At 40.3% G+C, this 16,652-nt stretch overlaps 1 protein-coding gene and 1 pseudogene across 1 annotated transcript; both read left to right on the top strand.

The window, feature by feature from the left end:
- The first annotated feature begins 579 nt into the window (after positions 1 to 579).
- Positions 580 to 9,297, top strand: LOC108995133 (annotated as a pseudogene).
- Positions 9,298 to 11,052: 1,755 nt separating this feature from the next.
- On the top strand, positions 11,053 to 12,987 carry LOC118347983. The gene is made up of 2 exons (XM_035688696.1): positions 11,053 to 12,276; positions 12,436 to 12,987. Exons 1-2 carry the CDS (start codon positions 11,053 to 11,055, stop codon positions 12,985 to 12,987), a joined length of 1,776 nt encoding a protein of 591 aa, XP_035544589.1.
- The last annotated feature ends 3,665 nt before the right edge of the window (positions 12,988 to 16,652 follow it).

The following is a 16,652-nucleotide window of genomic DNA, read 5'->3' as shown; positions in this document are numbered from 1 at the left end:
TTTCCTTTACATTTCACAATATTAGGGCCTTAGACTTGACAATGGCAACAAAAAGTTGGGAGATTCTCATAAATCACATGTTGTAATCTACTACCAGGCTGATGCGACACTCCAATCCAGAAGGATTCAATCGGGGCAATAGCAGCATCCATTTCAATACAGACACGGGCTCCATCAGTACATGTTACACAACGCGTGCAATTATCACGCCATATGTATTTTCCAATCGGCATGATGATATTCTTATGGAATGATTCATGATAGTAATTCGGAAGGAGATCAAGTAAGAAAATCCATACCGAGACCAATGACGATTCCTTTTCTTCTGTATACTCTGGAGACCAGTGAAACATAGGAAAAGGGATACCATTAACATCGCATATTTTCCTAGAAAATGCCTTCTTGAAATCTAGCTTGTTAGAAAATCTAAGAAAGACAAATCTCGGCTTAGGCATAGCAGACACCACGGGTTAAGAAGCCAATCCCCATCTGCTTCGAAAAATCGATCGAATAGTATCCAGAGAGGGGCGCTGTCTTAGAAATTTGAGAACCAAGGAGAATGTATATGGAGAAGCAGAAATGAAGCCCCTTAGCTCTTCAGTGCTTCTTCCAATTGTTATTACTCTTCTTTTCTCATTTTTATGGGCAACTTCGGCTCACACCCATGAAGACTTCCTTCAATGCCTGACCCTTCATGCTGGAAACCCCACCTCCTCACTTTCTCAAGTCATTTCCACCCCTGCCAATTCCTCATATTCTTCCGTATGGGAATTCTCCATACAAAATCCAAGATTCTCAACACCAGCATCCCTGAAACCTCTAGTCATTATTACGCCATTGCATGTCTCCCAAATTCAAGCAACCATTAAGTGTTCCCAAAAACATGACATGTAAATAAGAGTTAGAAATGGAGGTCATGATTATGAGGGCCTTTCTTATGTTTCTCATGTTCCATTTGTCATAATCGATCTGATAAATCTTCGTTCAATCAATGTTGATGTAGAGAATGGCACTGCATGGGTTGAAGCCGGTGCCATTATCGGTGAAGTATATTATAGGATTGCAGAGAAAAGTAGAATTTTTGGCTTTCCAACGAGAGTTTGCCCAATTGTGGGTGTTGGTGGACACTTCAGTGGTGGAGGGTACGGCACCTTGTTGCACAAATATGGTCTTGCTGCAGATAATATTGTTGATGCCCAAATGATTGATGTTAAGGGCAGAATTCTTGATAGAGAATCCATGGGAGAAGATCTATTTTGGGCCATTCAAGGAGGTGGAGGGGCCAGCTTTGGAGTCATTGTTGCGTGGAAAATCGAGTTGGTTCATGTTCCATCAACTGTGACTGTTTTCACAGTTAATAGGAACTTGGAACAAAATGCAACCAAGCTTGTTCATCGGTGGCAATATGCTGCAGACAAGCTTGATGAAGACCTATTCATTCGCGTCATCTTAAGTGCTGCCAATTCTAGCCAAGAAGCTGGGAAGAGAACAGTACAAGCTTTATTTAATTCCTTGTATCTCAGAGGGATAGATAATCTCCTTTGATTGATGCAAGAGAGCTTCCTTGAATTGGGTTTGGTAAGAGAAGATTGCTCTGTAATGAGCTGGATTGAATCTACCCTCTACTTCGCTGGGTTTTCAAGTTGGGAATCCTTGGATGTATTGCTAAGCAGGATTTCTCTAACAAGACCAACTTTTTTCAAAGAAAAATCTGACTACGTGATGGAACCTATTCCAGAAGTTGGCTTGGAAGGGATTTGGGAGAGATTTTACCAAAAAGAGGCCAAGGAAGTAGAATTGATCCTTGATAAAACAGAGAAGGAAATGCACGTCAAGTGCTTGTGGAAAAGTTCCTTAGAACAGTTTTTGTATTCCCAGATATTTTCACTCATAGTGCTCTGTACAGTAATGACTATTTATAGAATATGTACATAACAAAATTGAATTGAATGACCACTAATATTGTGACACCTAGTAAGTCTATTTATTCTTTCTGTTACAATGTGAGTCGGTAGAGCCATTCTCCAATGATCTAGATGCTTTTCTGAAGGTAATGTATGTGCCTTATTATCCCCCCTCGATTCAAGTGGCACTTTTGCAAGTGTGAGACTTGATAGAAGAAGTGTGAAGCGAGTCATGGACAACGGTTTGGTGAGGATATCAGCTATTTGGTCTTTGTTGGAAACAAATGCAACATGCAGCGATTTGGCAGCAACTCTTTCGCGAAGAAAATGATAGTCCAATTCAACATACTTTATCCTGGAATGCAGTACTGGATTCATTAACAGATATGTGGCCTCGATGTTGTCACGCCATAGGGTGGGAGGTTCCAAGAAACCAATGCCAAGTTCTTTTAAAAGTGACTGCAACCAAAGAATCTCACAAGTAGTATTAGCAACTGATTTGTACTCGACTTCGGTAGAAGACTGTGTAACACCCCATATTTTAGTGTATTTTTAATTGAAGGATTATTTTTATTAATTTAAATATTAGTTCTCTTGTTTTAAGTTTATCAGATTTTTCATTGGTTTAATTTTATGATTTTTAATTTGTGAAAATTATTTTGATATGCTTTCTTAATATTAATTATTGTTATACGTTTAAATTGCTCTTCATTTTAAATTAATTTATTGTTGGATTTAATTATTTTATTTTCATTTAATCACTACGTTTAGATTATTTTATTTGACTTGCTGTTTTGAAATCTTTTTCGTTTGATCATTTTTCTGACCCAAGATGTGAGAATTGGACTTCATTTCTTTCCCTCACTTTTTCTTTTTCCTTTTTTTTCTTTTCCTCTTTTTCTTTTCTTTTTCTCCTCATTTTCTTTTCTACTCTCTCCCTCTTCTCCCGCATGATTTCCTTTCTCTCCCCCATCCGTTGCGTCGTCCTCCACCCAGTGCCGCCGTGCACCATCGTGGTCATCACCGCCCCTGCCAACCTCTTCCCCTCTAGCCGACGACCATCCCTGCCCTCCGTTCCCAACCCCTCTCACGCTGCCAATCTCCTCCACACACGACATCAAGCCGCAGCACCTCTTGTGTTCGAGTGCTATTGTCGCGCCTCCATTGGCCACCATGTCTTCACCACATCACCGGCTACCTCCCAGCTACCTAACCCACCCATCCTCAGCTTCGATCCGCCACCGGTGAAGTCCATCCAACTCCAATTCCTTTTTGAGCTTTCTGGACTTCAACCACCCATGGCCAACCACCACTACCATTAGCTTCACCGACATCCCTAAGCTCTTGCCCTGTAATCTCAAGTCTTCGTCTGTCTCCATTCAAAATCTTGCATTTTGAGACCCACGGCCATAGTGCATTCTGCACTGTTATGTTGTTGTGCCGCCACTTCTAGCACCTTTATGATCTTTCAAAAATTATACTATAGCACTGTAAGTATTTTTCCAAAGAATTTTCGTGATTTAAATGTATTTTTGCACTAACTCATTTTTATTATGATCTGGTTGGTTGTGCCGTACTGAGTCCAATGAGTAAGGGGGTCAGATGGATTAGAGAATGGAGTTGTTGTGTGTTGTGATTTGTGATTTGTTGTTTATTGGATATTGTGTCATTTCATTTACATTACATACTTGCAAACATGATCACGTTTGTAAATGAAAACTGGGTTTTCACATGATTGCATACATGTTCATGTGTATTTTATGAAAATTGGGTTTTCATGTGAGAAATGGATTTTGGGTGCGTGTGTATCACGACCCCAAGCCGAGATGGGGCATTATCTCGGTGGAGCTCCTCTGGTCACTCGGTAGCGGAATATACTGAGTGACGTCCCCTGGGTTGTCGCTGGGTGACAACGAGATCAGACAAGATGGTAACCCTCTGGTGCCGACTCCGTGGCCCCTCTACTGGCAGGGAGCTAGAGGATGCTTGACCAAGAACGCGCTGGGCTCAAAACTAGGCATCGCTCATTTCGAAGTCACTCGCACGGTCGTTACCCTTGGTGTGACGAAGGGAGCCAGGGAGTGCGGATGATCCTTAGTGGAGATCATGGTGCATACGGTTAAAATGAAATATTGGGATATTTTCTGGGTGAATAAAATGATTTTATGTGAACCATTTTCTGTGAAAATGATTGATTATTGTTTTGGGCAATTTTTAGGGAAAATGGTGGGATATGTTTTAGGCCAAATGGGATTTTGGCGTGCGTTGGAAAATACTCATTTTCGGAAAAACTGATGTTTTGGGCATATTGCATATTTCATCATATGTATGCATAATTGTTGGTTGCATTAATGCATTTTTATTCTCGAGGGTTGTTTGGATTATATTTACCTGCGGTACTGTTTATAGTAACGCAGATTTTGATGCAGATGATGTTGAGGGTGAGCTTGAGGATTCAGCTCCGCCGAATGAGTGATATGGGATCACTTGTATTTGTATTTGGCCTTGTATTATATTTTATTTTGGGATAACTGTATAACTTTTTTTAAAACGTTTTACTTATGTAAATTTGTATTAGAAATTCTGGTACTTAGTTGGCTAACTTAAATTATCTGCTGCATTGTTCATTGTACACTGTTGCATGTACACACACTTGGCACCATCATTTGGGATGCGTGACGGTGTTGTCATCATTCGGAAGTCTCGATTCCTAGGTTTCCATACATGGGGGTCGGGGGCACCACAGACACCTTGTCCAATGAAATTAAATGATTTCCAAGATTAATACTGAAACCTGCAGTGGACCGTCTATCATCTGGACACCCAGCCCAATCAACATCAGAAAATGCAGTTACTTTAGTAGAAGAGGGTGAAGAGAAACTTAAGCCTAACTGACGTGTATTATTAAGATACCGAAGAATACGTTTAACAGCTGACCAATGTGGAAGACGAGGATTATGCATAAATTGACAGACATGATATACAACAAAAGAAATATCAAGACAAGTGAAGGCAAGATATTAAAGACTCCCAACAACACTATGATACCATTGTGGGTCCTCATATGTACAATCATCCAAATCAGTGAGTTTTTTTGTACTAGACATGGGTGTAGAGACTGCCTTATAGTTGTGCATATTAGTTCTTTTAAGTAAATCAGTAATGTATTTGGTCTGAGACAAGAATAAACCCGAGGACGTCCTATGAACTTCAATACCCAGAAAATAATGTAATAAACCGAGATCCTTGATTGAAAAATATTTACTCAAGCTAGTAATAAATTGCGAAATCAATAGAGGACTCAAACAGTGACAAGTATATCATCTACATATATCAAGAGATAAATGCAATCAGAGCCAGTGTTTAAGATAAATAACGATGGGTTAGCACTAGAACACCGAAAACCAAGAGTAAGTAATCTATCACTAAGTTTTGCAAACCGGGCTCTTGTTCCAAACCATAGATAGACTTGTTTAACTTACAGACATGAAGAGGAAAATCTGGATTCACAAACCCAGGGGCTGTTTCATGTACACTGTTTCCTCAAGATCTCCATGCAAGAATGTGTTTTGTATGTCTAGTTGGTGAAGGGCCCACTGAGAGGAAACAGCAACTGAGAGAAGAAGCCAGATGGTAGTGGGTTTAACCACTGGACTGAATGTCTCAGAGTAATCAATACCCTGTTGTTGATTAAATCTTTAAGCCACAAGCCTGGCCTTACGCTGCTCAATGGTTCCATCGGCATGACATTTTGTTTTCAAAATCCATTTTGAGCCAAGCAGATTATAAGAAGTGGATGGAGGAACAAGATGCCACATTCAGTTTCGAAGCAAAGCATCTATTTCAGTGGCCATGGCAGATCGCCACTCATGGTGTTTAGAGGCTTCGGTGAATGATGTGGGTTCCTCTGGAACTGAAGGAATAAAGGATGACTCAGTGAGAGAAACTGTCGACTTGGGTGGAGGCCACGAAATGATCCCATCTATGTGCTGACAAGAGAGTGGGTCTTTGTTCGAGTCACCATGCCGTGATTGAGAGTTGAGGACGAAGGCTTTGTCTCTGGAATGGGAGATATGTTGGCAGCGGATGGAATGTTTGATGTAGAGGAGATGACTGAAGGAGATGTTGAAGCCCTAGGTGATGGTTGAGAGATCATTGAGTCCGAAATAGTTGTTGTTGAAGGAGTATGGGCTAAGTGAGGAGTCAGTTGTGGGCTCAAAGATTGATTATGGGTAGAAGTCGTGGTTGGGATCATGAGTGGGCTAAGAGAGATATGAGATGGAGGTCTAATAGAGTCAGACGAAGAGAGAGGCATTGATGAAGATTTTGGTGTGGGCATAGAATCGAGTTTAGGCTATTGAGAGAAGGGAAAGATAGTCTCATTAAAAATGACATCCTAGGAAATAAAAGTGCAGCCCGAATCTATGTGGAGACAGAGATAACCTTTGTGAGTTGGACCGTAACCCATGAACACACATTCTTTAGACCTGTAGTTCATTTTATGAGTGTTAAAAGGCCGTAAATTAGGTCAACAAGCACATCCAAAAAATTTTAAAAAGGAGTAACCTGGGACATGACCCATTAAAATTTGGATTGGAGATTGATTTTGAAGTAGTGGAGTGGGCATGCGGTTTATTAAGTAAGTGGCAGTGAGAAAAGCCTCAGCCCAATAAGTGTGAGGAACTGATGCATGAGAGAGTAAGGCAAGAACCATCTCCACAATGTGATAGTGACGACGTTCCACACTCCCATTTTGTTGATGAGAGTATGGACATGTAATGCGATGAGAAATTCCAAAATTACGAAAAATGGATCGAAGGGGGCGAAATTCACCCCCTCCATCTGTTTGGACCGAGACAATATTGTAGGGAAATTGATTTCGCACAAATTAAAAAAATGCAATAACAAGAGAGGAGACATTGGACTTTAATTGCATTGGAAAATACCAAATAAACTTTGAGTAATCATCTACAATAGAAAGAAAATAACGAGATCCTTTTGTGGACAAGGTAGACACAGGACCCCATACATAAAAAAACAATAACTAAAAAGGATAGTTGGATCGGCTTGGTGAGGAATGATGAGGTAGTGCGTGTGCTTTGGCCGAAGTGCATGCAGAACAATGTTGAAGAGAAGTTGACGTGCTGAGAGGTAGAGAATATTGATGTAGGATGAGAGATGTTGTGCAAGGATAGGGATGGCCCAATCTGGAGTGCCAGAGCTGAGCGGTTGTACGAAGACCAACTTATGCTTAAGGAGAAATGGAAGACTGAGGTGATGTAGGCTCTGCATCCGTCCGAAGCACATACAAACCGTTCTCAACATGGCCCTAAAGAAGCATTGTCTGGGTGCATGAATCCTACACATAGAAAAGAGAAGAGTGAAATGCAAAATAGACATTATTATCTTAATAGAATTGACAGACAGAAAGTAGATTACGAGAAATGGAAGGAACATGTAAAAGATTATGTAAGAGAAATTTGCCACTGTTTGAAGAAAATTGAGACGAGCCTGTGTTGTGAATAGGAAGACTGGAACCATCACGATGCTCACTGTTTCAGGGCCCTAATAAGTAGACGAGTCCAAATTAAGGTTCTATAATTCATTTGTAAAATGATGAGAAGCAGCCGAATCTGGAAACCAAGTATTCATGTGAGAGGGAGCTGGAGTAATGGCTGTATAATTAGCCGTGAGTTATTTAGGTGGAGGAGATTGGTAACATTGATCAAAACGATAGTAACAAGAAACCGCAATATCTTTTTGACACACTTGACAGACAGATCTGTTGTAAAAATGAGAGAAGGGAGGTTGGGGTCCAGGAATAATTCCACGACCATTATGACAGTCACGGCCACGACCGTGAGAAAAGTTGTTACGACCACAAGAGAAAATGAAGTGACCCGATGGTGGTGTTTTGATAGTGGTATTGGCTGTGATGGAGGTGCCAAATAAGAGAGTGTTGGTTTGATGAGAAAGGTGAAACTCATAGTTTAAGAGATAGCTGTGATCTGATTTGAAGAGAGTGAGTCAGGTCGTGTTGTGAGAGAGGTGAGCAAAGACTCATAATCTGTGCCTAGACCAGCTAAAATAACGATGGAGATTTCACAATCGAATAAGGGATGGCGCGTAGCATTCAGAGTAGCCGCAAGAGCTTTTACTTTGTTGTAATACTCAGTGATTGAGTCAGATCCCTTTTTTATAGTAGAGAGTTGAAATTTTGTTTGAGTAAGATGAGCGGACAATTTTGCTGCAAAAAGGTCGGTGAGTGTTTTCCATATCTCAGATGCAGTAGAACAATCTATAACTTGAGCTAAGACCGAATCAGATAAGGAAGAGTTAATGGCTGAAATGACCAACTAATCTTGATGAAGCCATTGAAGATGGGGAGGATTAGGAAGATCATCAATGGTAGCAGGCGGCATGAGAAGAGAACCATCAACATGTCTGAAGACTTGATGCCCCTTCAAATACAGCACTATTTGCGCCTTCCAAGGGAGAAACTTTTCAATGGTGAGTTGAATTTTTACAAAATGACTAGCAGAGTTAAAAAGGGAGGGAGAGTTAGAAGCATTGGTTGATTTTGATGGAGCTATGACTGTAAATCTGTATGACGAAGAGAAAAGAGAAAATAAACAAACAGAAATGTATGAAGGACGTGGGTCCGTTAAGCTCGTGATACCATGATAAAACAGAGAAGGAAATGCAAGCCAAGTGCTTCTGGAAAAGTTCCTTAGAACAACTTTTGTATTCCCAGATATTTTCACCACAATGCTTTGTACAGTAGTGACAATTTATAGAATATGTACATAACAGAATTGAATTGAATGACCACTAATATTGTGACACCTAGCAAGTTTATTTATTCTCTTTGTTACAATGTGATTTGGCTGAGCTATTCTCCAATGCTCTAGAATGTTCATGCTTTCTGAAGGTAATCCTGAGTCCGTATGGGGGAAGAATGAGTGAAATCTCGGAATCTGCAATTCTTTTCCCACATAGAGTTGGTAACATCTACAAAATCCAACGCTTGGTGTATTGGGCAGAAGAAGGCCAGAATTTCGGCATCCGAGAGGAATATAAGTTGGATCAGAACGCTTTACAGTTACATGGCTGCCAATGTTTCAAAATCTCCAAGACCTACATACATAAATTATAGGGACCTTGACATAGGAACAAATAGTAAGGAAGGCAACACAAGCTATAGACGGGCAAGCATATGGGGTACTAAATATCTCAAGAGCAACTTTAACAGGTTGGTTCACGTGAAGACCATTGTCGATCCCACTAATTTCTTTAGGAATGAACAAAGCATCCCGGCTCTTTCATCCTAGTGAGAGGTGATTTTAATCACAGAAGATATTGTACTCAACAATAAATCCTCTCTCTTTCTCGTTTTACCTATTATTCCATGTAATAAGCACATATCATAAAGGCCATATATATCGATATTTTATGTGCATTGAAAAATAAAATGGTTTCCACAAATTGAGGCATATATTCATGTCTATTGATGCATACATATATATATATATATTGTATTTTGTGACATGTTTATGTTCCATTAATAATTAATATAGTTTTCATTTACGTCAATTATATATTTTGTTCTGTTGGTTTGGTGGTTATGAATTAATGATACTCAATTACATCTCTTCAATGGCGTGTAAGCTCTTAGCCAATTGCCGGTCAATTAATGATTATATATAAAATTCAGAAAGAAAGTCTCAGACAATTGCCGGTCACAGGAAGCGCGTTGCTATTAAATGCTTTCCATTTCAACAAAAATTTGAGATATGGGCTGCAGAAGGTGGAAAAAGTCCACGATCATTGTCCAATATATTTCTATGGATAAATTAATTGCGATTAAAATAAATGATTAGGTGGCTTATTTGATATATACAAAAATAATTTTAGATAAAAATCCGAGCTCTATATATCTATACTTGAGGGTATTTTACCATCTAGAATTCTAAAAGCATTGTCAATTAAAATATATTAATTAAGCAGCTTCTGCTTCGGTTTTGTTCGTTTTCACAACTTCTATCAACTAATCTCATCTAATCATTATAATTTTCTCAAATTTCTACATAACAAAATATACAATTTAATTTTTACAAATCTAAAAAAAATAATAATATTAAAAAATATATTCTAACAATATTTTATTCAATTTTTAACTTTAATCTTAACACATCTCATCTGTGAAAACAAATGAGGTCTTAACGAAAAGGCAGTACAAGAACTACTTTAGAATTAATAAAGTCCTTAAGTAGAATCAAAACAAGTATTTGTAACAGATTATTTACAATGAAAATAACTATTTGCTATGAAAACAAACCCATTTTAGCAGAAAATAATTAATTTCATAGGAAATAGCTGACCATAAATAAACAATTTTCTTATAGTAAATATTATTGATATTATATCTACACGGATATATACGCGCGTTTGTGTGCCTATACATATTATGTATATATGTATGCATATATATCTCCTTATACTTAAAAGAATCTATCGCCTAATGAACAATATGAACAGTACTCTTATTTTATGTTTTTATTCTTTGTCCCTCTGATAGGCCACGTCGTTCCGCAAGACTTCGTAAACCAAATCCCAAATATTTGGGATAATCTGTTACGGAAGATAGCATGCGGCGTGACTGGGTCAATGGGCAAGACTGGGTCAATGGGCAAGACTGGGTCCGTGAGCATATACGCGTGAGGCGCGCATGCATAACTGATCAGCGAGTTTATACGCATGAAGCGCGCATGGCGTCCGCACAAACGCACGAAGCGGAGGGTTTCCGTTTAGTGTCACTCTATGCTTAAGCTTTCTATTTTTACGCTCTGTATTTATTCTGTTTTAGGCTCTGTTTTGTGAGCTGCAGTCTCGGTAATTAGTCCGCAAGTCAGTCCGCGTCTTTTCATTATTGTTCCGCAAGTCAGTCCGCAAGTCTGTTATTTGTTTCCTGTTATTTCGGTGCAATTCTGCTATTTAAGCAGAGGAGAATTATGAATAAAGCATCTAATCATTGTTGAGTCAAATTGTGGTACATTCTCACCCGAAGAGAATACGGCTTTCCTTTAATATTTTCTGTTCTATTCATTTGGGACCTATCAATTGGCCTCAGAGCCAGGTTCATTTTACTATGGGAACCAATAAAGAGAGAATTGAACATCTGGAGGCTGGACTTGGTGAAGTTCAAGAGGGGCTACACCGGATGGAGCTGGGCATGGCGGATCGATTGCGACACGTTGAAGAGACTCTTAACCGTCTCTCTGATGTGCTCCTTGCCAACCAAGAACCTCCAAACCAGGGTAATCCAAACCGTGAAGGTCACAATGGGGGACAACTTGTGGTATCCTCCAAAACGGCAAAATTAGAATTTCCTCGATTTTCAGGAGATGATCCAAAGGAGTGGGTCAACCGTGTGAACCAGTTCTTCGAGTTCCAAAACACTCCCGACAACCAAAAGGTTACATTAGCATCTTACCATTTGGAAGGAGAAGCCAACCAGTGGTGGCAATGGATTCGCAGGACGTTTCAAGAGGAAGGTCGAATTCTTTCATGGATTGATTTTGAAGAGGAACTATGGGCGCGCTTTGGGCCATCGGACTGCGAGGACTTTGACGAGGCTTTGTCCCGAATTCGGCAGACGGGTTCCCTGCGTGATTACCAATGGGAATTCGAGCAATTAGGCAACCGGGTCAAAGGTTGGACACAGAAGGCTCTGGTGGGCACCTTCATGGGTGGTTTGAAGACAGAAGTTTCAGATGGAATCCGTATGTTTAAACCACAGACTTTGAAAGATGCTATCCGTTTCGCAAGGATGAGAGATGATCAACTAATGAGACAAAGGAGGTTCTTACGACCTGCACCACCATTACGAGCTCCCCCATCTCTTCCACCAGCGAATCGTGCAGCACCTGTCGCTCCAGTGCGACGACTGAGTTGGGAGGAAATGCAGCGACGACGTCTCCAAGGTTTATGTTTCAATTGTAATGAACGTTTTACTACAGGTCATAAATGTCAAGGCCCACGGATACTCCTGCTGGAAAGTTGTGAGGATGACGACAACTTGGTGTGCGACGATGTCACCGACGAACAAACAATTAAAGAAAACCACAAAGGTGCGCCAGAACCAGAAATTACACTGCATGCATTAACGGGATGGACAGCTCCCAAAACCATGCGAATCGCTGCCAAAATTCGCAACCACGAGGTTATCGTATTAATCGATAGCGGATCAACTCACAACTTCATTAGTGAGCATATGGCCAATCTGCTGCGTCTTCCAGTGATACCTACGGAAAGCTTCACGGTCCGAGTCGCCAATGGAGAAAAGCTTAAATGCCAAGGGAGGTTTGAGGAGGTACCAATCAACTTACATGACACCAAATTTTCATTAACACTATATTCCTTACCACTCACAGGTTTAGACGTGGTCTTGGGTATTCAATGGCTTGAAACTCTTGGTTCTGTGGTGTGCGATTGGAGAAAATTAACTATGGAATTCACATGGAAGAACTAGACCAAGAAGTTGGTGGGCATCGACGGGCAAAATATTCAAGCAGCATCAATTGAAGAGCTAACCAAGGGAATTCGTCCTAGCCATGCTCTATTCGCAGTGTGCCTCCAGGTTGCCCATACGGAACTGCAACAGAACATTCATCCAAGTTTCCGTGAGTTATTGCAGGAGTTCTCAGACTTGTTCATTGAACCTTCGAGCTTACCACCCACAAGAGAGGTTGAGCACAGCATCACCCTCAAGGAAGGGATCGAACCAATTAATGTGCGGCCTTACAGATATGCACATTATCAAAAAAACGAGATTGAAAAACAAGTCCAAGACATGCTGCAAGTCGGGCTTGTGCGAACCAGCACTAGCCCCTTCTCCTCACCCGTATTACTGGTGAAGAAGAAAGACGGAAACTGGCGATTCTGCACTGATTATCGCGCGCTCAACACCGCAACCATTAAAGACCGATTTTCGATTCCAACAGTGGACGATATGTTGGATGAACTCTACGGGGCTTCTTATTTTACCAAGCTCGATCTGCGGGCAGGATACCATCAAGTCTGAGTTAAACCAGGTGATATCCATAAAACTGCTTTCCGAACGCATAATGGACATTACGAATACTTGGTTATGCCCTTTGGCTTATGTAATGCGCCTTCCACGTTTCAAGCTATCATGAATACCATCTTCCGAAAGCAACTCCGAAAATTCATATTAGTTTTTTTTGATGATATTCTGATATATAGTCCAGACTGGGATCAACATTTAGTGCATGTAAGACAAGCCTTCGAAATACTGAGGCAGCACAAATTTTTTGTCAAAAAAAGCAAGTGTGCATTCGGGCAGCAGGAGTTGGAGTACTTGGGTCATATCATCACTAACCAAGGAGTGAAAGTAGACAAACATAAAATTTCTGCTATGGTAGATTGGCCTCAACCTACTAACATTTCGGAATTACGTGGGTTTCTAGGCTTGACAAGTTATTACCGGAAGTTTGTCAAGGACTATGGCATAATAGCACGGCCTCTCAGTAATCTTCTCAAAAAAGGCCAGTTCGGATGGCATGCAGAAGCTGAAAACGCTTTCCAGAATCTCAAACAGGCCATGACGACCACACCGATTCTAGCTATGCCTAACTTCAATGATGTTTTCACCATTGAAACAGATGCATCAGGAGAAGGGATTGGAGCGGTACTGTCTCAACAAGGCAAACCAATTGCTTACATGAGTCGAGCCCTCGGAATGACAAAACAATCCTGGTCGACGTACACAAAGGAGATGTTGGCTATCATCGAAGCCATACGCACCTGGCGGCCTTATCTTCTAGGCCATAAATTCTATATTCAGACCGACCAACGCAGCCTCAAATATCTGCTGGAACAACGAATAACAACACCGGAGCAACAAAAATGGGTTGCTAAGCTCTTGGGCTACGATTATGAAATTAAATACAAACCAGGACGGGAGAATTCCGCAGCAGATGCCCTCTCCCGAAAGCAGGGTAGTCCCACTCTTCTTAACATTTTTTTTCCGCAGGTTAATTTATGGGAAGAGATTAAAAAAGCTACAGCAACAGACCAATACATTCAGTCCAAGAGTCGCGAGGCAACAGAACAGCCAAAGGGATCCTATACGTGGCGTCAGGGTCTATTACTATACAAGGGGAGGGTCATTATACCAAATAATGCGGACTTACGGGCAACCCTATTACATGAAATGCACGACACGAAAACAGGGGGTCATTCAGGCGTTCTCCGAACATTCAAGAAGCTGAAACAACAATTTTATTGGCCGGGGATGCATAAGTCAGTGCAAGACTACATAAAAGGGTGCGAGGTATGCCAGAAAATAAAATCCGAGACATTAGCCCCAGCTGGTCTCCTTCAACCGCTGCCCATTCCATGCCAAGTGTGGGACGATATCACGTTGGACTTTATTGAAGGCCTTCCAACGTCGCAAGGAAAAGACTCTATCATGGTGGTTGTCGACAGGCTAAGTAAGTCCGCTCATTTCATCACTTTGAGTCATCCTTTCACTGCGAAAATTGTAGCAGAAAAATTTGTGGAGGGCATCATCAAGCTTCACTGCATGCCCAAATCAATTGTTAGTGATCGGGACCCAATCTTCCTCAGTAACTTCTGGAAAGAGTTTTTTAAACTATCAGGCACCAAGTTACAAATCAGTTCCGCATACCACCCCCAGACGGATGGGCAAACGGAAGTCATCAACCGCTGCGACGAACAATACCTTCGAAGTTTTGTTCATTAGTGGCCACGAAAGTGGAGCAGCTATTTACCTTGGGCAGAATACTGGTATAATACAACATATCATATTTCCACTGGGATGATCCCGTTTCAGGCACTGTATGGTAGATTGCCACCAACCATTCCAACGTACCAAGAAGGACTCTCACCGGTATAGGAAGTGGACCAGCAACTTATGACGCGAGATGAACTGCTACAGCAATTGAAAGCAAACTTAGAACGCTCAGTAAACAGAATGAAACAAATGGCGGATAAAAAAAGAAGAGACATTTCGTTCAATATCGGAGAATGGGTTTTGTTGAAGTTACACCCATACTGCCAGCAAACAGTCTTCAAGCGAGTTCATCAAAAATTAGCTAGCCGTTTTTATGGACCTTACCAGATTTTAGAGAAAATCGGGCCTGTTGCATACAAATTACAACTGCCGGAAGGGACTCGCATCCATCCAGTGTTTCATGTCTCATTACTCAAACCGTATCAAGACATTGGAAGGAACACGGACCAGCCACAAATTGAGTTACCACCTTTCACAGATGAATGAGTGGTTTTATTAGAGCCACAAGCTCTTTTAAACTTCCCCTGGGTCAAACAGGGAACTCAATTAATCGAAGAGAGCTTGGTGCACTGGAAACACCTTCCCCCAGAGGAAGCCACATGGGAGCCTATAAACAAGTTACGGCAAATGTTTCCGAATTTGGACCTTGAGGACAAGGATCCCCTTCCCGGGGGCGGTATTGATAGACCACGATGGTCGGAGAGGGGCCATAAACCAAATCCCAAATATTTGGAATAAGTGGGAACGTGAGGAGTTAATGCATGCAAACATTACACGTGAGGAATAGAGAATTGCATGCAAACGTTACACGTAAGGAATAGAGAAGGGACTGAGTCTTCACAGATGAGAATCTTACGTGAAAGTGGAGCTTCAGAAATTAAAGAGTTTAACGAGTCTTACGTCTTTTTTATTTCGTTAAGTTTGTTCTGTTTTACAGACATGCTCTGTTTTTACGGGCATGCTCTGTTTACATGCTTTGTTTGAGGTAAGTTGTTAGTAATTCAGTTTTTCTTCATATTTGTTTGTACGGGCTTTTGCCTATTTAAGCAGCAACGCGATTAATGAAAAGGCAGAAAAAGTTTTACGTTCAAAGTGTGGTATTATTCTCACCTGAAGAAAATACAGTTTTTCTTTAGTATTTTCTATTCTCTACATTTGGGACCTATCAGGTGAATTTGGTATTGTTTTAATAGAAATGTTAGTGGCTTGATCATGATTCGAATTCAGAATTCCTGCTCTTATATAATATGAAATTACTATTTATCTCGAAAGTTTAAACTAATTAAAATAGATAAATTTAATTATTTATATTACATTAGTAACAATATCATATTGTATAATGTCTTGAAATTATAATATCTCGAGCAACGTTACATTTAGAAAAGAAATATCGGTGGCTAGAATTGATTTGTTGATGTTGTAATGATCTTGTAAGTTAAAAACTACTGGAGTTAGTATTCTTCGTTTAATTACCTTCTTCTCTAAAGATCACCCATGATTCTCTCATTTGTTTTACTCGTGATCTCTACACCATGATCAAATGAAGAAGCTGATCTTATGTTTATATCCAAAAGCTATATATATATATATATATATATGACGTGTATATATGGCGTCTATTCCTGTTGCCCACTCTGACTTTCGGACCATAAAATATGGCACTCTAGAAACTATACATTAATTCAGAAGTATTAAATTTCCAATTAAACAAATTAATTATAATAAAATTAATTTATTAATCAACATTTAAAGTAATTTGTTTGAAGCGAAAGAGTAGAACCGTAATTTAGTATTGGCGGGGGATGGACAAAGAAGTAACCAAAATGACAATTTTTGTGGCCGTACACATGATGAATGAGTGTCGGTTTGGATTCAGAAATGAGATGAAAAAGTTTCAGATGAAATATGAA

The sequence above is a fragment of the Juglans regia genome, chromosome 3, assembly GCF_001411555.2.
Source record: "Juglans regia cultivar Chandler chromosome 3, Walnut 2.0, whole genome shotgun sequence".
Classification (NCBI taxonomy): Eukaryota; Viridiplantae; Streptophyta; class Magnoliopsida; order Fagales; family Juglandaceae; genus Juglans; species Juglans regia.
This window is presented reverse-complemented; position numbering and strand designations above follow the sequence as displayed.